This window comes from Bufo gargarizans, chromosome 5 (assembly GCF_014858855.1).
Source record: "Bufo gargarizans isolate SCDJY-AF-19 chromosome 5, ASM1485885v1, whole genome shotgun sequence".
NCBI classification, from domain to species: domain Eukaryota; kingdom Metazoa; phylum Chordata; class Amphibia; order Anura; family Bufonidae; genus Bufo; species Bufo gargarizans.
Genome location: NC_058084.1, coordinates 277447611 through 277469184, shown reverse-complemented (window position 1 = coordinate 277469184; position 21574 = coordinate 277447611). Strand labels below are relative to the sequence as shown.

Here is a 21574-nt window from a genome sequence, read left to right as displayed (position 1 = left end):
AAACAACTTTGCAAATCAGAAAAAAAAAAAAGTTAATGTGCAAAACTGAGTCTTCATAGTTACAGGCTACAAAGCAAAGCCTGTGTTGTAGGTTACTCCCATCTCTTCTTGCTTATCTACAGACTATAAAAGAGGGGCAGACAGAAGGAATAAATGGACGATTGATGGATCAGACTACACATGGCATACCTGCAGTCCAACTATAGAGACTCAGATCTCAATTGGAGCTATATACACGAACAATTGTTGAATTGGATTAAAAATGCTGGCAAAAGTCTAGATAGAGTTTTAACATACTTGTCATACTGAGAGTTCCCTGCTTGCCAGAGGTTCACAGAATGCAACAATATAAAGCAGCTAAAGTATAATAGAACGCCATTACATTTAACATATTTTCCTTTCTATACTTAAACCATAATGTCAAATAAAAAAGTGGACTGAGACAAGTGCACCCCTGTATAGAGCGGTAGCTGTACTCTGCATAACATTATACCATGAAGTGTCACTGTCTGTTTCAATGCATGGAACATAGAAAATATCATGGTTACCCTGCCGTTCTGTGAGGTCATAGTCAACACAGTCTCCTAAAAAGTGATATCTGATATCACTATGTAAATTGCTATTTCATGCAGAACTCATGAGTTTTCTGCAACTCTAGAATGAAAAGTGTATAAATAAAATCCTTCCTAAGCATGAGGTGAAGAAAGTACAGCTAACGCTGCATGAGCAGAAAATTAAAGGGGTAATCTGACTCTTTGTAACCAAAGGTCATCAGCATCTAATCTGCGAGCCCCGACAATCAGCTGTCTCAGAAGACCAGTAAAGGGCCACCACGTGATCGCTGGTCATGACAGCACTGGACGAGGGGAAGCTGTGAGAAGGCTGTGGTGCTTACAGAGGTGCCAAGGATTTCTCAAACAGTTTATCGGTGGGAGTCCTGGCTGTCTGAACCCCCCCCCCCCCCCCAAGAGTAGCTCATCAGTTATAAAGTGTCAGATAACCCCTTTAATATCTCTGCTGTTTAACTAAAACAGGCTTTATATAAAGTAGGTATTGGTGCTCCAAGCTTTTTTTGCCCAATATAAAGTAGTGGAAGGTGGAATGCTATAGAATTCAGTCAGGTACAATAAATACCAGATTAAACAAAAAAATTCTACATTGAATTTAGCTTTTTCTGTACACAGGACAGGCAGCAATACTTTCACCAAACTTGAATATCTGAAACGCTTTGGAGGAATCTAGATTGAGAATACGAATTTTAGGATATTTAATTGTAAAAGGCTGTGTATATAGTGTGCTTTTTTTTTTTTTAGGGCAACAGCCACTGGATTGTGTGGCCATTCACCACTGTTACAGTAGGATAACAGGTGAATTAACCAATAAACTAAACAGACTACAGCAATCAAGATGGTGGTTACTTGCTTATTAGTACTCAATTGGAGTGCACACGCCAACAATGTGCACCGGGCATTCTAAATAATGGACCTCCTGTTATAAGTCTCCATGGGAGTAAAAGACCATTTGAGAGGTCAGTTTATTTTTTAAATCTATATTGGAAAAAATGAAAATTGACCTCTTAATGGCTGCAATGACCAACAAGTCAATTTTTTTCATAACTGAGGTGCAACATGTTAGCCTTCAAATTAGGACTGCTTAATATGTGGAACAACAAAATTAAATTGTCCGTGCTTGATCGGTAAATAATAATACATTAAAGGGATTGTGCCAAGCTTATCCCTTATCCAACTGCTAGTACCACCATCGATTACAAGAACGGGGACCATGTGTCTCCCCCCCCCTTTGAATGGAGCAGCAGTCAGACATGTGCACCGCCACTCCATTCAGGCTCTATGGGCCATATCCAGCAGTTCCACAGAGATGAATGGAGTGGAGGCGTGCATGCTGCACCATTTATATGGGAGGGGATCCAGACTCCTATCGCCTATCCAGTGGATAGGGGCTACCATTAGATCTTGGCATAACACTATTAAATTAGAGCATGTTACTATAACGTGCAAAATCGCACACACATATGATGGACCTTTACAAGAATGCTTACATCTAGTAGAGAATGTGCACATGTTCTAGTAATAAATGGCAGACTGTCAGTTTAACCACATCAATTATCATGGAGGGATCACATGCTCACTCAATACACCAGAAATGGGTAGTGCTGTCCTATAGGACAAAACCTATGTCTGTCAAAGATTGTGTGTTCACAGTGGACATATATAATGTAATGCAATAGTGACCCAAAGTTTAAGCTGTTTGAAGATACAAGTACATGTAAGAACCCAGTACCGGTTCACATTGCTGGCATGTGCACTCCAGGTGTTAAAGGAGCAGTGCCATCTTCAGTACTGTGCAGTTCAAAGAGGGAGGGAATAATTATAAAGCATTCATCTTAACATCCCATAGATAAAACTTTGGCTACATACATGTATCCTACAAAAACTTTACAAGCCAGTAATAATTTACACATTTACAACCTTCCTGGGAGCTCTGTGCAGGCAAACAAACATATACAAGTGAAACAAAAATGGCTTTACATCCTTAAATATCAAAGTGCAAACTAAGTAGAAACAGAACAGAAATAGGCACTTCTTTCCTCCAGTGCTGAGGAATCTCGACAACAGGACCCCCTTAACCCTTTAGCGACATTTAAATGACCCCATTATCTTGAACACACAACGAAGCAATCTCTTGCATAAAGTTTATTACAGCTGGTGGTATGATGTTCTTTGTAGTCCCTTTCCATGCTTGGAGAGTCTGCTGCACAAGAGCTGGATTACAAGGAGCAGTGTCACACAGCATATATACCGATGCCAACTGCACACCCCACGGTACACCTGTGGTATGAAATAGGAGGTTTGGTACATATTAGGCTTACATACAAACAATAGAGAACATAAATCAATGTTTGCAAAGCTTTAAGTAAGTTCAGAATTAATAAAGGGTCAACAAATTAAGATCAGATGTATGTGCATTCGGAAAGTATGGGTATGATCTTTATTGAACAGCCATTTCAAGATGCCAGTGTGATTATAATATCATTTATGATTCTGTTTTTAGAACCAAAGTTGTATGCCAATTAATGTGCTAAAAAAGGATCTTTATTTTTATAGCACAAAGATATTTTGAAGCACTTTACAATTAGAAAGTACATGTACAGGAGAAATTAGACATTACAAAGTAACAATACACACCTCCAATAATTATGGGGGAGCAGGAAAGGAATAGCTATTTGGCTGACCCCAACGGCGGTGTATGAGCACTTATAGAGGCAGCTCGGCGTGGGAAGTGATTAGGTTTCCCATGGCATGTAAAAATAAGTGATGTATATGGACTTATTTTACACAGTCCGTGCCCCATGGAAGAAGGTATGCAAATTAACTTCTACCAACCAAACCCATGTGTAGACACCACTGTTTCTGGGTTTTTGCCCATCAATAGGACAGAACAGGGTACTGGTTGGCTTAGATGACGTACATGTAGCTTGGAGTTGGATGTGTGGGGTACCGTTTCTCTTCTCACTGATGAAACACAGCAGTGTATAGAGACTTATTTTATGTGGGGGAGGTGGAGAGGGAGTGAGAAAGGAAAAAAGCACATGTACCGGAACCAGAGTTACTGTCCCAACCTACTGACTGCCCATGAAAAGTAATAAGATGGTGATGTGTTTACAAACTCTCCAAACCGGAAGACTGTCTTGTGAAGACAGAGTTATGTGAATAGAGTTCATATCTAGCAATATATAGACCACAAAGTATATTACACACTGAAAAGTATTGTACATAGAACGTGAAATGAATGACCCATACTTATTGGGGGGGTCATTTATCAAAAAACTGCATTTTACAACGGGCTTTGAGGTGCCTGAGAATACTCCTAATTTATGATGAGACCTGCGTCTCATCTTAAATTACTGAAAGGGAAAAATCACAAAGCAGGGCGTTCCAAGGTGATGTACCTCAGGTAAAAGGAGGCCTAGGACAACAGGTAAGTAACAATGCTCACCAAAAGAGTTGTGCAAATGCAGGCACAACTCAGACACAAAGTCCTCCAGAGGAAGGAACAAAGGTAACTGCAGCACTTCCTATCAGTAATCCAAACGAACCTCAAAGTTGTAGACAAAGACCCCAAAGAAGCAGGTTGAGGAGCACAGGGTTTCTTTATTGCACATGTAACAGGTTTCAAAGGTGTGCTGCGTTCTTCAGACAAAATCATTGCACAGTAAGAAGCACAATTTATATAAACCAAAGCAACATATAAAACTCGGATCGGATAATAAACTTAAGCAAAATAACTACCGTATTTATCGGCGTATAACACGCACTTTTTCCCCCTGAAAATAGGGGGAAAATGATGTATGCGTGTTATACGCCGATATAATGTTAAGAAGCCATGTTTTTACATACCGGAGGTATAACATTAAGACGGCGCAGCGCCTGCCGCAGCTCCCTCCTCATGCGCCGCCTGTCCCAGCTCCCTCTGTCATGCGGCGCCTGCCCCAGCTCACTCTGTCATGCGCCGCCTGCCTGTTCATTCATAAAGTGAGATAAGCAGGCAGGCGGCGCATGAGGAGGGAGCTGGGGCAGGCGGCGCATGAGGAGGGAGCTGGGGCAGGCGGCGCATGAGGAGGGAGCTGGGGCAGGCGGCGCATGAGGAGGGAGCTGGGGCAGGCAGCGCATCAGGAGGGAGCTGAGACAGGCGGCGCATGACCGAGGGAGATGCCGGTCTGCGCCGTCTTAATGTTATACCTCCGGTACTACAGTAAGTACCGTACAGCGCATCTACAATTAGATATAGAGATCAGATTGAATGTTTAACAGTTGCGGGGCCCGGTGTATTAGAGTAGAGTCACTGCACCGGGCCCCGCCATGAGTGTCCCCGCCTCCTCTCTCCACACTGATCCATCTGATGGGGGATCTGTAGATGACACTTATGGGGATCTGTGGATGACATAAGTGTCATCCACAGAGCCCCATAAGTGTCATCCTTTTACATTATTTACCTTATAAGTGGTAATAATATTAATAAAAAAAAAGTTCTGAGCTACCCTTTTTTTCCTGAAATTTCCCTCTTAAAATGAAGGTGCGTGTTATACGCCCGTGCGTGTTATACGCCGATAAATACGGTAAGTATAAAATATACAATAGGAGACAGTTAAAAGGATGGAGACTATACATAATCATACACCCAGAAAAATATATTGTGTGATGTACTACATTCATTTCTCAGTCTCACTCGTTAAATAGCCTTATTGAGACCCTCCGGCATTAAAGTACATAGCCAGAAAGTCCAATAAGCCTCCCTATTGAGGAAAACAGAAAAACTGTCCTAAGTGGTCTCAGGGATCTGTTCAAGAATTATTAATCTCAATAGGGAGAAATCCTTACTAAGGACATTCTGGAAACACTATGGTTAGTCCTGCCGAAATGAATATTACGCTGATGTCTGTTCAATCTCTTTCACAGGCTGGATGGTCTGCCCAACATACTGTTGTCTACAGGGACAGGAGGGGAGAGAGATGACAGACATGAATTTAAAAACCTCCTTATGTCAAACAGCTCGTCTGTTACCTCAGACACAAAACTTGAAGAACCATACCCATATTTGTTACAAACAGAAACAACTGGTAAAATTGAATGTGAGACATGCTGGTGTGAACAGGGTTCAACAGTAAAGGGTTTCAAGAAACTAGTGGCCAGTAAATTTTTAAGAGACTGGCTCCGCCTATACGTAATAGTTGGTTTATTGGGTCACACAACAGTTTGCCTAAAATTGTTTTAATACCATTGGAGTTTTTAGAGGTCTCTTGGATTCATAGAAATTGTGCTCATTACCGTGCATTGACTGTCTGATGAAGTCAGCACGTCTTTAAAATGCGTTACATGTGCAATAAAGAAACCCTTTTGGTATCCTGCGCTCCTCAGCCTGCTTCTTTTGGATCGTTACCTGCAGCATCATTAAATTAGGCCCATGCTCCGGCAGTCTGAACTCCAGTCGCTGACTGCAGTAGGTTTCAGACTTCATTTATGCATCGAAACAGACTTAATGTTAGTGAAGTTGCTGGGGCCAATGGTCAGGATGGCTTAAAAACGTCTGTGTGACAAAATATTGCCACATGAGCATTTAAGACGAAGTAGGAGAAACCAGAATGTGGCAATTTTTGGCTCTCGGGACAGAATACATAATTTTGCACTTGGGAAGTAACAAAAAAGAAAACACACTGCAAAGGTGTCTATAGTCTCTAACCTCTTGGGGAAATAGGACGTACTGGTAGGTCATGAAGTCCTGGTACTTAAGGATACATGTGTTTCCGGTGAAGAGCCTGTGAGATCCAGCCTCCTGGATCTCACAGGCAGGAAGCTGTATGAGTAATACACACAAAGTTTGCAAAATCCAGGTTTTAACAAAAAGTTTGCAAAATCAAGGTTTTAACAAAAAGTTTGCAAAATCCAGGTTTTAACAAAAAGTTTGCAAAATCCAGGTTTTAACAAAAAGTTAGCAAAATCCAGGTTTTAACAAAAAGTTTGCAAAATCCAGGTTTTAACAAAAAGTTTGCAAAATCCAGGTTTTAACAAAAAGTTTGCAAAATCCAGGTTTTAACAAAAAGTTTGCAAAATCCAGGTTTTAACAAAAAGTTTGCAAAATCAAGGTTTTAACAAAAAGTTTGCAAAATCCAGGTTTTAACAAAAAGTTTGCAAAATCCAGGTTTTAACAAAAAGTTTGCAAAATCCAGGTTTTAACAAAAAGTTTGCAAAATCCAGGTTTTAACAAAAAGTTTGCAAAATCCAGGTTTTAACAAAAAGTTTGCAAAATCCAGGTTTTAACAAAAAGTTTGCAAAATCCAGGTTTTAACAAAAAGTTTGCAAAATCCAGGTTTTAACAAAAAGTTTGCAAAATCCAGGTTTTAACAAAGTTTGTAAAATCCAGGTGTTAACAAAGTTTGTAAAATCCAGGTGTTAACAAAGTTTGTAAAATCCAGGTGTTAACAAAGTTTGTAAAATCCAGGTGTTAACAAAGTTTGTAAAATCCAGGTGTTAAAGTTTGTAAAATCAGTTTTTAATACCTTGAGGGGTTTCATTTGTAGAATGGGGTAATTTTTGGTTGGTTTCTATCATGTAAGCCTCACAAAGTGACTTCAGACCTGATCTGGTCCTTAAAAAGTGGGTTTTTAAAAATGTCAAGATTTGCTTCTAAACTTCTAAGCCTTGTAACATCCCCAAAAAATAAAATGTAATTCCCTAAAGTAGATATATAGGGAATGTTAAAGAACTAACTAATTTTTTTAGGTATTACTATGTATTATAGAAGTAGAGAAATTAAAACTTAAAAATTTGCAAATTTTTCCCAATTTTGGGTAAATTTGGTATTTTTTTTTTATAAATACAAATGAATTATTTTTTTACTTCATTTTACCAGTGTCATGAAGTACAACGTGTGACAAAATAAAAAAATTTAAAAAAAAAATCTCAGAATGGCCTGGATAATTCAAAGCGTTATCACCACATAAAGTGACATTGGTCAGATCTGCAAAAAATGGCCTGGTCCTTAAGGTGAAAATGAGCCCGGTCCCTAAGGGGTTAAAGGAGTTATCCCACAAAATGTATTGCTATGCAAATAACAGGTCATTTCAAATGAAGAAGTATTATTGCAATACATATGCAATAAAATATAATTTCTTTGTACATACTTTTTAACCACTCTGGTAGTTCTCCCTGCGGTTTATCCTTCCGGTTCACCTTCTCTTGCATTCAGAGGCGGACCAACATGCAGTGCATGAAGTGATCTTATAGTGAAGGAGGTGAAGCAGCCCAGACACATTCCATTCATCCTACTTCTAAATTTACAAATGCATAAATAGCTTTCTCCCTATACTAGACAGTGGAGACAGAATTGTGGGTACCACATGCATCTCTGGGTCTGTATGTCAGATACTATTTTCTATGCAATGGAGGAAGGGGTTAACAAGAGCTAAAGGAAATGCATCCAGGTAAAAATAGGTGCGGATGAGCTGATGGCCCACCCACATCATGGAATAAAGGTCCTCGGATACGCAAAAAAAAAAAAAAAATACATTTATGGGATAACCCCTTTAAATAATATTCAAGGGTGTATGGTAAATGAAACTCTTACCTTCTTCATTTGCATGGCTGACGAATGTAACAATAACAGAAGTAATGTTCTTCACAGCTGTTATAAATCCTTCTTTCAAACCCATCTGACAAAGATGTCCTAAAAAAAATGAATCCCCGTACAAATTATTAAACCAAAAATAAATATAACAGTTCATAGCACATTTCACAAATGTGTTCTTTTAGGCTTTTTAGATACTCAATGCAAAATATTTACAGCCACGTGCAAAGGCTGGGGTATACAATGCTATACTGGAATAAATCTGTCCAAAAAATGTTACTGTTATTACAAAAGGATTGACCTAAACTGCACCAACTAAATGTCACTGTATTGAAACAATTTACCGTACCAATGCAGAGGAGAATCATATGCGCACATTAAGCTTCCACCATCTACAGGATTAGTTAAGACAGGCTGTCTAGAACTGCATCAGATTCATTACATATGCTCAAGCTACATGATATGTAGGCTATCTGCGCAAGGATAGCCACTTTTCTCTGACTATATCCACTATTGGTTAGCTTACTTTCTATGCCAGAATTGCTTCTAACTTTTGTCACAAAGTGATGTATTGCAGGACCCACCCACTTTCTGCTAAGCCACACCTCCTCATTGACCATGTCAGAAAAGTGTAGAAAACAGATTTTTTGCCGCAGACACCTTAGTAAATCTGGGCCATAGCTGCAGGGGAACTGTTTCCAAGGATTGCAAACATTAATGGATTCTATACTGTAGTAGCAGCTGGTGGATTTTTGGTCTTCTGTCATTTGGGGAGCTGACAGGGTCCTTATCTCTGCTCTCTGACATTATAAACACTCATTATAGCCCAGTTCTTATCTTACTGATAAGAATGTGATTTACATAATGGTAACATCTTAGTAGTTTACAGATAAGGTTTATTAGATGACCGGCACAAAGTGAAAGTACTGTTCACAGTGTAAGAAAAATATTGGCCAATTGAAAATAAGATTTTTAGCTAAAAATGCAATCGTAAGCAAAAATTGCCTCCGAAGGATTAAGATTCTCTAGTAGCAGAATGTGTATTTTTACCATTTACCAGAGATGAGGGTTATTAGATAACCGGCACAAATTGAAAGTAGACTTCATACAGCTAGAAAATAGTTAACTTTTTTGTGATAGAACGGCTGAATATTTTTAAATAAAGAACAATTGAAAAAATAATTTTTAGGCCAAAAGAGTAAATTGCAATAAAAAAAAAAAAACTGCCCCTGAAGGTATACACAGCGTTTAAGAAACGCCCTGGTGTTACTGACCAACAGTTAACCCCTTAGTGACCACCCATACGTGTTTTTACGGCGGTCACTAAGGGGCCTTGGGCTGGAGCGCCGCCTTTTTACGGCGGCACTTCAGCCCGAGTTAACGCTAAAATCAAGCGTTGTAGCTCAGTGCCCGCAGCTACCGGAGGTAGCTGAGGGCGCGGGACAGTGATCAGAGACCGTGACAACCGGTCTCTGATCACGCGATCGCCGTGATACACTTTATCACGGCGATCACCGAAAATGATGCCTGTACTAAAACTTTCTCCCTCCTCTCATGTAAGAGAGGAGGGAGAAAGTCTCCGGTGCTAGGATCGGATCCCCCAGCACTTCTGTCCCTAAGCTGGGTCCCGATCCTCACCCCCCACCCCCCCTTACCCTCAAGGAAGATGGCAACGGCGGCCCGGCGCATGCGCAGACTGAAAGCCGGCCGCCGCCGCTTACTGTAAGGTCTCTCTCCTCAGGAGAGGAGAGAGAAGTTCAAGTTATGCCCCGATCGGGTCCCCCAGCACCCCGATCGGGGCAATATGGCCCTTACATATATTTTAATAAAGTTATTAGGGCCCCCCCCATCTAATAAATCAAAAAAATGGTGCAGACATGCGCACTGGTTACTGTGCTGAAGATCTGCCTTCAGCACAGTAACCATCAGGGACCAATAATAATGGTCCCTGATCATGTGGTCTCCATGATAAACCTATCATGGAGATCACATCCATTATATTTACAAAACAGAGCCAGGACAGGGGCTGTGCTTCTCTCTCCCCTCAGCGCAGTTGTTCTGTGAGGAGAGAGAGATCAGACTTCTGTCCTGGCTCTGTGAATACATACTGTGAAAAAAAAAAGAAAGAAAAAAAAAATCAAATTATAAACTGTCCGTCAGTAACTGGCGGTCAGTGGATGTCCGTGATTAGGCGTCCGTCATTAGACGTCTATTAGTTACAGTCAATTATCTTTATTAGGGACCCTGTTCGTCTGTTACTGGCGGTCAGTGGATGTCCGTGATTAGGCGTCCGTCATTAGACGTCTATTAGTTACAGTCAATTATCTTTATTAGGGACCCTGTTCGTCTGTTACTGGCGGTCAGTGGATGTCCGTGATTAGGCGTCCGTCATTAGACGTCTATTAGTTACAGTCAATTATCTTTATTAGGGACCCTGTTCGTCTGTTACTGGCGGTCAGTGGATGTCCGTGATTAGGCGTCCGTCATTAGACGTCTATTAGTTACAGTCAATTATCTTTATTAGGGACCCTGTTCGTCTGTTACTGGCGGTCAGTGGATGTCCGTGATTAGGCGTCCGTCATTAGACGTCTATTAGTTACAGTCAATTATCTTTATTAGGGACCCTGTTCGTCTGTTACTGGCGGTCAGTGGATGTCCGTGATTAGGCGTCCGTCATTAGACGTCTATTAGTTACAGTCAATTATCTTTATTAGGGACCCTGTTCGTCTGTTACTGGCGGTCAGTGGATGTCCGTGATTAGGCGTCCGTCATTAGACGTCTATTAGTTACAGTCAATTATCTTTATTAGGGACCCTGTTCGTCTGTTACTGGCGGTCAGTGGATGTCCGTGATTAGGCGTCCGTCATTAGACGTCTATTAGTTACAGTCAATTATCTTTATTAGGGACCCTGTTCGTCTGTTACTGGCGGTCAGTGGATGTCCGTGATTAGGCGTCCGTCATTAGACGTCTATTAGTTACAGTCAATTATCTTTATTAGGGACCCTGTTCGTCTGTTACTGGCGGTCAGTGGATGTCCGTGATTAGGCGTCCGTCATTAGACGTCTATTAGTTACAGTCAATTATCTTTATTAGGGACCCTGTTCGTCTGTTACTGGCGGTCAGTGGATGTCCGTGATTAGGCGTCCGTCATTAGACGTCTATTAGTTACAGTCAATTATCTTTATTAGGGACCCTGTTCGTCTGTTACTGGCGGTCAGTGGATGTCCGTGATTAGGCGTCCGTCATTAGACGTCTATTAGTTACAGTCAATTATCTTTATTAGGGACCCTGTTCGTCTGTTACTGGCAGTCGGTGGGCGTCACGCCGTCAGTCGGTGGGCGTCACGCCGTCAGTCGGTGGGCGTCACGCCGTCAGTCGGTGGGCGTCACGCCGTCAGTCGGTGGGCGTCACGCCGTCAGTCGGTGGGCGTCACGCCGTCAGTCGGTGGGCGTCACGCCGTCAGTCGGTGGGCGTCACGCCGTCAGTCGGTGGGCGTCACGCCGTCAGTCGGTGGGCGTCACGCCGTCAGTCGGTGGGCGTCACTCCGTCAGTCGGTGGGCGTCACTCCGTCAGTCGGTGGGCGTCACTCCGTCAGTCGGTGGGCGTCACTCCGTCAGTCGGTGGGCGTCACTCCGTCAGTCGGTGGGCGTCACTCCGTCAGTCGGTGGGCGTCAGTCATTTTTAGGGACGAGCTGTACAGAAAAAAATATTAATAAATGGCTCGGAGATTGTTAAGTGCGGAGCAGGCATACGAATTTCTCTGCTCTGACCACTCTGAATCTGGCACCGCTTCAGAGGCGGAAATATTTTCAGATAGCGGGGACTCTGATTCCATCCCCAGACCCCATAGCCCTATGGTGGTAGAAGTCGCCACCTCCCCTCATTCTCCACCCAGCGGTCCCGTCCCTTCTGCTACGTGGGTTCCTGCCACTTAATTTCCCCCCCAAGTACCCCAATTTTTACCCACTCCCCAAATTAATGTGGATGTCGGCAATTTTACCCCTTATGATTTTTTTCATTTATTTGTAGATGATAAAGTCCTTGAGTTAATTGTGCAGCAAACTAATTTGTACGCCACACAGTTTGCTGTACAAAAGCCCACGTCTATTTATGTAAGACGGTGGACCCCCACAAGTGTCCCTGAAATAAAATAAAAATTGGGGCTTACCCTGGACATGGGCATTGTAAAAAAATCCTCTGTCCCATCCTATTGGGATGCGAGTACTGTCCACTCAACCCCTGTGTTTGCAGCAGTTATGTCCCGTAACCGCTATGAAGTCCTAATGCGGTTCATGCATTTTTCTGACAATTCCCAAGTCCCCCCCCAGAACTGACCCAGCCTTCGATCGCCTAAATAAGAGTCCCTTTTTAGTTTTAAAGGCCGCCTTTCCTTCCGTCAATATATTCCTTCCAAGCGTGCCAGATATGGGGTAAAGTTGTATAAGGTGTGCGAGAGCACAACCGGCTACACCTGTGGTCTGTCTATTTATGAGGGCAGAGACTCCCAACTTAACCCCCCAGGCTGCCCCGAAAATATTGGGACATCGGGAAAAATTGTGTGGGATTTATTGGCACCATTCCTGCACAAAGGGTACCACGTGTACACAGATAATTTTTACACTAGTATACCCCTTTATAAATCCCTCCATGCTGCAAACACAGGGGCTTGTGGGACAGTACGCAAAAATAGAGTTGGATACCCACAACCGCTGGTCTCCAAACGTTTGGAGAAAGGAACATCCTTCGCCCTCGCAAGTGACCAGCTGCTTGCCGTGAAGTGGAAGGACAGGAAGGATGTCTACATGCTGACCACCTTGCATGCAGACACCACAGTGGCAGTTAGGGAGAGGGGGGCTACGGCGGACAAGCACAAACCGGTCTGTGTGACAGACTACAATAAATTTATGGGAGGTGTAGACCTCTCGGACCAAGCGCTTCATCCCTACCTGGTGAATCGAAAAAACAGGGCCTGGTATAAAAAGGTAGCAATCTACCTCATCCAGATTGCTACGTACAATAGTTTTATTTTATTCAAAAAGTCCCAGGGAAACCTCAACTTCCTCGAGTACCAGGAGAAGGTGATTGAGAGTCTCCTGTTTGAGTCCCCCGCACCTAGGCAAGCCTTCGAATCGGAGGACGTTCGAAGGCTTTCAGAACACCATTTCCCTCACCCCGTCCCATCCACTACCAGCAAAACGTATGCACAGAAAAGATGCCGGGTGTGTAGCAAACATGGAAGGAGGAGGGACACCCGGATTTGTGTGGGGGGGGGGGGGGGGTCATGAATTCAATTTATTCTCATTTTCTGTTTAATTTGGGATGGTTCGTGGAGCTATTTTAATTTTTTTTCACCTTCTTAGCATTAATTTCTACAAAAAACTAGGGGGTCTAAATGCTCACTACACCCCTAGATGAATACCTTAGGGGGTCTAGTTTTCAAAATGGGGTCCATTATGGGGGTTTTCTATTGTTTTGGCAGCTCAACTCCATTACAAGTGTGCAATGGGGCCTAAACCAATTTTCAAGCAAATTTTGTGTTCTGAAAACAACTGGGTGTTCCTTTATGTTTGGGCCCTGCCGTTTGTCAAGACATAAGATTAGGGCCACAATGGGGGTATTTCTGAAGACAGGAGAAACGGGGTGATACATTTTGGAGTGTACATCTTAATTTTCATGTGCTGTGTAGAAAAAAAATCTGTCTTTTTTTGTGTAAAAAATGAAAATTACATTTTTTTTCACCTTCTTAGCATTAATTTCTACAAAAAACTAGTGGGTCAAAAAACTCATTACACCCATAGATAAATATGTTATGGGGCCTAGTTTTTAAAATGGGTTCACTTTTGGGGGGTTTCTATTATTCTGACACTTATAAACCTCTGCAAACTTGGCTTGTTTCAGGAAAAAATATGTACCTCAAAAATTTTAACATTTATGTTAAAATGTAAAGTCTCCTAAATAAAAAAAAATAAAAAGTAAAAATTTTTGTGAGTGCAGCCAAAATAAAGTAAAGATGTGGAAATAAATTTCTAATAAAAAAATATTGAATAGTATTAATGTATGTATATGAAATATTGCAGTTGAAAATAGGAAAATGTGCAGTTTTTTTTGACAAATTTTCATAAAATTTCACTTTTTTAATAAAGATACGCATATTTTATCGGTAGAATTTTACCACCTAAGTAAAGTACAATATGTGACGAGAAAACAATGTCAGAATTACTTTGATGTGCAAAACCATTACAAAGTTATTCTAAGCTAAAATGACATGTCAGATTTCCAAAATTTGGCTTGGTCATTAAGGCCCAAACAGGCTTGGTCACTAAGGGGTTAAGGCAAACAACCCACAGACCTTAAATGTTGGATGAAAAGGCATCTTTCGACTAGAAGGGCTTCTTGGAAAATTTGTGAAAAACAGTAGACCACATAATGGAACAATGTCCAGGAAACAAAAGCTATATTTTCAGTTCAATTGTCCTTTACAATAATCTGTAGCAAAAGTATAGGTTTCTTTGCTCTAGTGTTGTCCAAGAAAAACTAAATGTTTGAATGAGGCTGCACTACAGTTCTGCACAGGGCTTGGCTGGGGCACTGTCATTCAGAGAAAGCTTAGAGGGTGGCAATCCCCTTCATTCTCAGGATTAGTGGAGGTCCCAGAGGTCAGACACCTACCAAAGTAATGGCACATTTTCATATTTCTTTTTAATAACAATCTAGTGAATATTCCATGTGTGGTGTTTTTTTTGTTTTTTTTAAATAAACACGTGGACGGTTTTCTGGGTATAATTTTTTTAAATTAAGTAATTTATTATTAACATTTTAAATTTTACAAACAAAACCCCAACACCCCCATACCATCCCCCCTCATAACATCTTGATGATGCTCTCCATCCTACACATTCCTCACTACCCGACCCCATGTCATGTCTTTGTGATAAATACATGCTCCTTTCCTACAGCACTCTCAACAATAGTGCGTTGAATCTTTCCCTTATTAAATAGTGGAGACACATTCCCTAAATCCTGCAAGAGACTGCCAATCACGGATCGAGCTACACACATCAGGCATTAGTACCCCTCATACTAGTCCCAGACGGTATCTCTGGAGTTGCCTGGATGCCAGCCCTGGATGTCAATCCAAGGAGTCCATAGTTTCTCAAATTTGGTCATAGCAACCCACTTCCTATAAATCCCTCGTTCCAAAATGATTAGCCAGTTAATCTTGGCTATGTATTCAGTTCTACAAGGACTACACTCATCTAGCCAATGCTGGGCAATCAGCTTGCAAGCCATATATAACATTCTGGCCGCCGCTACCTTTCTGGGTTCAGTGATGGGATATGTGGAGGATCTGCCAAATACACAAACAAATGCGGTCACATCCAATGTAACTTCATATAGAGAGTCAATGAGATGTAACAGCGTGCCAAAAGCCCTCAAGGGCCAAGCATGACCACGGCATGTGTAACATACCCACATCCACCTCCCCACATCGCAGACATTTGGGATCCAAATGGAGTCCTATATTAAACAGAAACTGAGGGAATTCTGTAAACCCGATGAATCAGGTACAATTGTGACAACCTATGGGCTTCACTGAGAGAGCTCTGGAGTCCTCTCCAATATCGCCTGCCACTGATTTTCCTCTAACGACCCCACCTCTACTTCCCATTGCCCTACTTATCACTGTGAAGTCTTGCAGAAATCGGTCTAGTATAGCCTAATAGAGCAGAGAAATAATTCCAGACTCCAAAAGGAATTCCTCCGGTCTACCAGGGCAATGATTTTGTTTTGGTATACCATGCTCAACATACAGTTAGCATGGTCAGCCCGGCAGGCATGGCACAGCTGTAAATACCTATAAAAGGACAGTAAACAAGTTTCCGCCTGAAGTGGCTTATAAGTTTTGAGAACATTATGATCAAGGAGTTGGTGAACGCTGATAAAGGAAAAAAGAAATTGTGTAAAAGGCGGCTCTCCAATTAATCGTAAGGGATAGTGTGCACTGTTCAAATAGACCCACCCTGTCCGGAAGAGAAAATATAGCATAAGTTTTGACAGGCACTCCCTCACTTGGACTTATGTGGATAAAAATGTATTAAAACATATGCATAAAATAACAATAGAGGTTTTATAAAAATACAAATGAAGGCAATTCTGATGCGCTGGCCCCTATCGATGGAGAAAAGTGTCATTTCTTTGTATATACAACTTTATATCCTAGCATATCAATAAATAGGGGAATATACACATATAATCCAGAAGAGTGTGCATTTTATATTAAAAAAAACTCATAATTCTTTTCAGAATCAACCAAATTGTGCAATGGCTCGATGGCGAGGGAAAACGGTAACGCAGACGAAGGGCATCCCTGCCTGTTTCCCCAGTAGAGCCGGAATCCCTCTGATAGAGGTCCATTCACCCGTACCCGTGCTGTAGGCCTACCATATAAGAGCCGCACCCATGCTATGAAACTACCCCCCAAACCAAGCCTCTCCAGCACCTCTCAGATACTCCGACTCAATACTAGTGAATGCCTTAGCGGCATCCAGGGAACAGATAACTCTATCCCCTGGGTTGTCCACCAGAATCTGCATATTTAGATATAGGCTTCTAATATTAATCGTTGTGGACCTATCCGGCAAGAATCCAGACTGATCCATATGTACTAGTGAAGAGACAACTTTCGAGAGGCACATAGCCAGCACCTTAGCCAGTATCTATGTCTAGGGGTAACAATGATATGGAGAGGTATGAATCCGGGAGGAGAGGATTTTTACCCGGCTTAGGAAGAACAACTATAATAGCCTCCTGCATGGATGCCGGACTCTTCCCCGTTTCCGAGGCCTCCTGGTAAACCTTCAACAACTGGGGCAGTAAGATATCTCCAAACTTCTTATAAATTTCGGCAGCCCATCAATACTCCTGTAACGGACCATCAAGATACGCTCTGAATCTGACAGCCTAGGCAAGGATATCCCATGTAGATATTATGATATATCTTCCCTATTACAACCTAGATGTGACTGATATAAATTAGCATAAAAAGGAGCTAAATACAGACACTATGGCCTGGCTATCCACAATTTATATCCCATCCACCCCCTGTAAAGCGGTAACATATGCCGCCGTGGACCGTGCCCTAGCCACAAGGGCTAGTAGGTAGCCCACCTTCTCCCCCTCATCATCATACTTCTGTTGGTGGAAGGATTGCTTTGTGTGTGCAAGTTCCACAACATGCGAGTTATATGCATCCTGAGCTACCTTCCAGACAGATAAAGATAACTGATCGCCCTTCTCCACAAAGTTCGCCTCAGTCATCCCCACTCGGTCCCTCAAAAATTCTCCAAATTGCAGGCTAAGTTTGGCTCTACTAATCCTCTGAATAAACACTCCCCTTAAGCAAGCCTTCATGGTGTCCCATACCACCCCACTTGCAGCTAAACCTACATTCAGGGTAAAATACTCCTATATAGTAGAACTAATGTAGGAACAGTCGATTACCTGTAACCAAAAAGAGTTAAACAAAGGGGAATGGTTAGACAAAGCCCTAGTAAAAGTACTTCACCACCACCACCTGTCTGCACACCAACTCAGATCCCAGTGCCAGATCAATATGTGATCAGGCCTCATACGATCTGGTATAGCAAGAAAACGGACGCACAATGGAATGTCGGGTACGCCACAAATCCATCAGGGCCAGCTCCTCTAACAAATTGCCATAGGCTGATACAGGGCCATCAGCATCCGCCTGTGCCCCCCCCCCCCCCCCATATCTTCCCAGTAGGGATGAATAGTATTGTTGAAATCTCCCACCATAAACAACTGGTATATCAGGGTTACTATTAATAAATGTCAGGGCGCCTCTCTGCTATAAGGTGGAGTTATATATAGTGATACTAGCAGGTACTCCTGCGTGAAGACAGTACAGTGTATGCAGATATAGCGGCTTTCAGGGTCGATACTGGATAACTGAACCTGGAAGGGAATTGATTTATGGACCAGGACGCTAACCCCATGGGAATAGCTAGAGAACACAGAGTGGAATGTAAGACTCATCCATGACCTATGGAATACCTGTGCCCCTCCTTTGTAAAATGGGTTTCTTGCAAACATACAGCCAGGTCCATAAATATTGGGACATCAACACAATTCTAACATTTTTAGCTCTATGCACCACCACAAATGGATTTGAAATGAAACAAACAAAATGTGCTTTAACTGCAGACTGTCAGCTTTAATTTGAGGGTATTTACATCCAAATCAGGTGAACGGTGTAGGAATTACAACAGTTTGCATATGTGCCTCCCACTTGTTAAGGGACCAAAAGTTATGGGACATAACCATAAATCAAACTTTCACTTTTTAATAACTGGTTGCAAATCCTTTGCAGTCAATTACAGCCCAAAGTCTGGAATGTATAGACCTCACCAGACGCTGGGTTTCATCCCTGGTGATGCTCTGCCAGGCCTCTACTGCAAATGTCTTCAGTTCCTGCTCGTTCTTGGGGCATTTTCCCTTCAGCAAGTGAAATGCATCCACCATTGTGGTGGTGTATAGACCCAAAAATGTTATAATTGTGTCGATGTTCCAATTTTTATGGACCTGACTGTATAATAGCGGGGAAATACAGGCGCAGATAATCCATTACTGCAAATCGCTTTGACAGGTCACCCATGCCACGCACATTCCAGCTCAAAATATTAAATACATTAGCCATACTTGAACATCAGAAGCATGACCCAGCTGATAACATAACCCAATAGGAGCATTGTACAGTTGTGGCCAAAAGTTTTGAGAATTACATAAATATTGGAAATTGGAAAAGTTGCTGCTTAAGATTTTATAATAGCAATTTGCATATACTCCAGAATGTTATGAAGAGTGATCAGATGAATTGCATAGTCCTCCTTTGCCATGAAAATTAACTTAATCCCCAAAAACCTTTCCACTGCATTTCATTGCTGTCATTAAAGGACCTGCTGAGATCATTTCAGTAATCGTCTTTGTAACGGATCTCCTAGCACCCCGACCGGGTACTTCAGTTGATGGATGCTCCTACTGCTTCCCGAGGGCTCCAAGCACTCAACTTGACACCATAACCACCACAGACCCCACGAACCGCCGGAGCTTGGTTGGGGTCTCACCGTCCTCCACCCACACTGGACCCAAAACCGGGCTTCAGCTTCCAGTGGGTGAACCTCTCCTAAATACAGAGAGCAGGAACAAGAGCTTATACTCAGGGGAGTATTGTGATATAGCAATCCCCAAGAGTGTAGTTATCCCATTCCCCAAACATGAGCCAAAACTTCATGAAGGGGTAAAGCAGGAACTCTTCATTTGAACACACAAGCACTGATTTATACACATCTTCCAACAAGGTTACCACCCACAGGGTTTTGTAAAAACAGCCAATAACCACGTACAATACACAGACACTCCCACACAAAATCCTCCCCTCTGCCTGTGATACAATTACCTCACACTGGGTTGATGCAACCATCACAGGCAGGAGAATACACAATATTCTTCTGTCCTGGAGACAACCGAGATGCAATTCAATTATCTCTCAGGACAAAGGGACATCGCCGATACACACAGATACAATGGAACAGACCTGACTACTCAACGTATACAATGTCCCACCCTTTACAATACACAGACATTTAACATCCCAAAATGGCACGAATTAGACCAGGGGTTCAAGTTAGTACAAGTCCTTTGTGAACAAAGGAGGCCTGGCTGATGAGGCCCCGTAATCCACGGGCAAACAGCCCCCTCCAAAACACAGTGGCAAAGTGGCTTTCGTTGACGAGCACAAGGCTGGAGATCATTATGTCAGGCTGATTGGGTTAAAATGGCAGACTTGACCTGTTAAAAAGGAGGGTGATGCTTGAAATCATTGTTCTTCCATTGTTAACCATGGTGACCTGCAAAGAAATGAGCGCAGCCATCATTGTGTTGCATAAAAATGGCTTCACAGGCAAGGATATTGTGGCTACTAAGATTGCACCTCAATCAACAATTTATAGGATCATCAAGAACTTCAAGAAAAGAGGTTCAATTCTTGTTAAGAAGGCTTCAGGGCATCCAAGAAAGTCCAGCAAGCGCCAGGATAGTCTCCTAAAGAGGATTCAGCTGCAGGATTGGAGGGCCACCAGTGCAGAGCTTGCTCAGGAATGCTAGCAGGCAGGTGTGAGCGCATCTGCACGCACAGTGAGGCGAAGACTTTTGGAAAATGGCCTGGTGTCAAGAAGGGCAGCAAAGAAGCCACTTCTCTCCAAAAAAAAAAAACCCATCAGGAACAGATTGGGGCAAAGTCATATTCTCTGATGAAGCCACTGTGGGCTCACTCACAATTTTGCCCCAAAACACAGCCATGAATAAAGAATGGTACAAAAACACCCTCCAACAGCAACTTCTTCCAACAATCAACAGTTTGGTGAAGAACAATGCATTTTCCAGCACGATGGAGCACCGTGCCATAAGGCAAAAGTGATAACTAAGTGGCTCGGGGACCAAAACGTTGACATTTTGGGTCCATTGCTTGAAAACTCCCCAGATCTTAATCTCATTGAGAACTTGTGGTCAATCCTCAAGAGGCGGGTGGACAAACAAAAACCCACTAATTCTGACAAACTCCAAGAAGTGATTATGAAAGAATGGGTTGCTATCAGTCAAGAATTGGCCCAGAAGTTGATTGAGAGAATACCCAGTCGAATTGCAGAGGTACTGAAAAAGAAGGGCCAACACTGCAAATATTGACTCTTTGCATAAATGTCATGTAATTGTCGATAAAAGCCTTTGAAACGTATGAAGTGCGTGTAATTATATTTCACTACATCACAAACAACTGAAACAAAGATCTAAAAGCAGTTTAGGAGCAAACTTTGTGAAAACTAATATTTGTGTCATTCTCAAAACTTTTGGCCACGACTACTGGTGATACAGTGGCGGTATCATACCAACAGACAGGCATGATATCACAGATACAGAGCAGCAATACAGACATGGTAGAGAAGATCCCCAGAAGTCCTCCATGAAACCAGACATCTAAGTAATGTTACAAACTCTCTACTTCTGCTGAGCGAGATCATCCCATGCCATAAAAGGATACTTGCGCTCCGTGGGCAGTTCAGTAGAGGCATATCTTCCCAATAGGTCACTCAGTAGCAACCAAGGGTACAAGCTTGAGATAGACGTACGGCCATCATCTCTCCTCCTGTCTCAGCCGCCGTTCATGCTGGTCGATCCATGTGGCTGCATCTTTTGATGCATTGAAGAAATAAACCGATCCAGTGCAGCCACTCGCAGACGTGCCTTATACATCAAAGAATAGGACACTTGCAGGATACGAAGTCGCCGCTTGACATTCAGGAACTAGCTACGCTTCTTTTGGACTCCGGAAGAAAAGTCCTGAAAAAAATGCAATTG

The 21574-nt window shown here is 42.3% G+C and overlaps 1 protein-coding gene across 1 annotated transcript in view; it reads right to left on the bottom strand.

Moving 5' to 3' along the window:
* Positions 1 to 1620: 1620 nt before the first annotated feature.
* ICE1 (interactor of little elongation complex ELL subunit 1) overlaps positions 1621 to 21574 on the bottom strand; it is a 169175-nt gene continuing 149221 nt past the window's right edge. Inside the window, exons 19-20 of the mRNA XM_044293011.1 lie at positions 8143 to 8241; positions 1621 to 2849 (exon numbers count right to left, since the gene is read on the bottom strand). Coding sequence (XP_044148946.1) covers positions 2662 to 2849; positions 8143 to 8241 — 287 coding nt within the window. The 3' untranslated portion in view covers positions 1621 to 2661. The remainder of the gene's footprint in view (positions 2850 to 8142; positions 8242 to 21574) is intronic.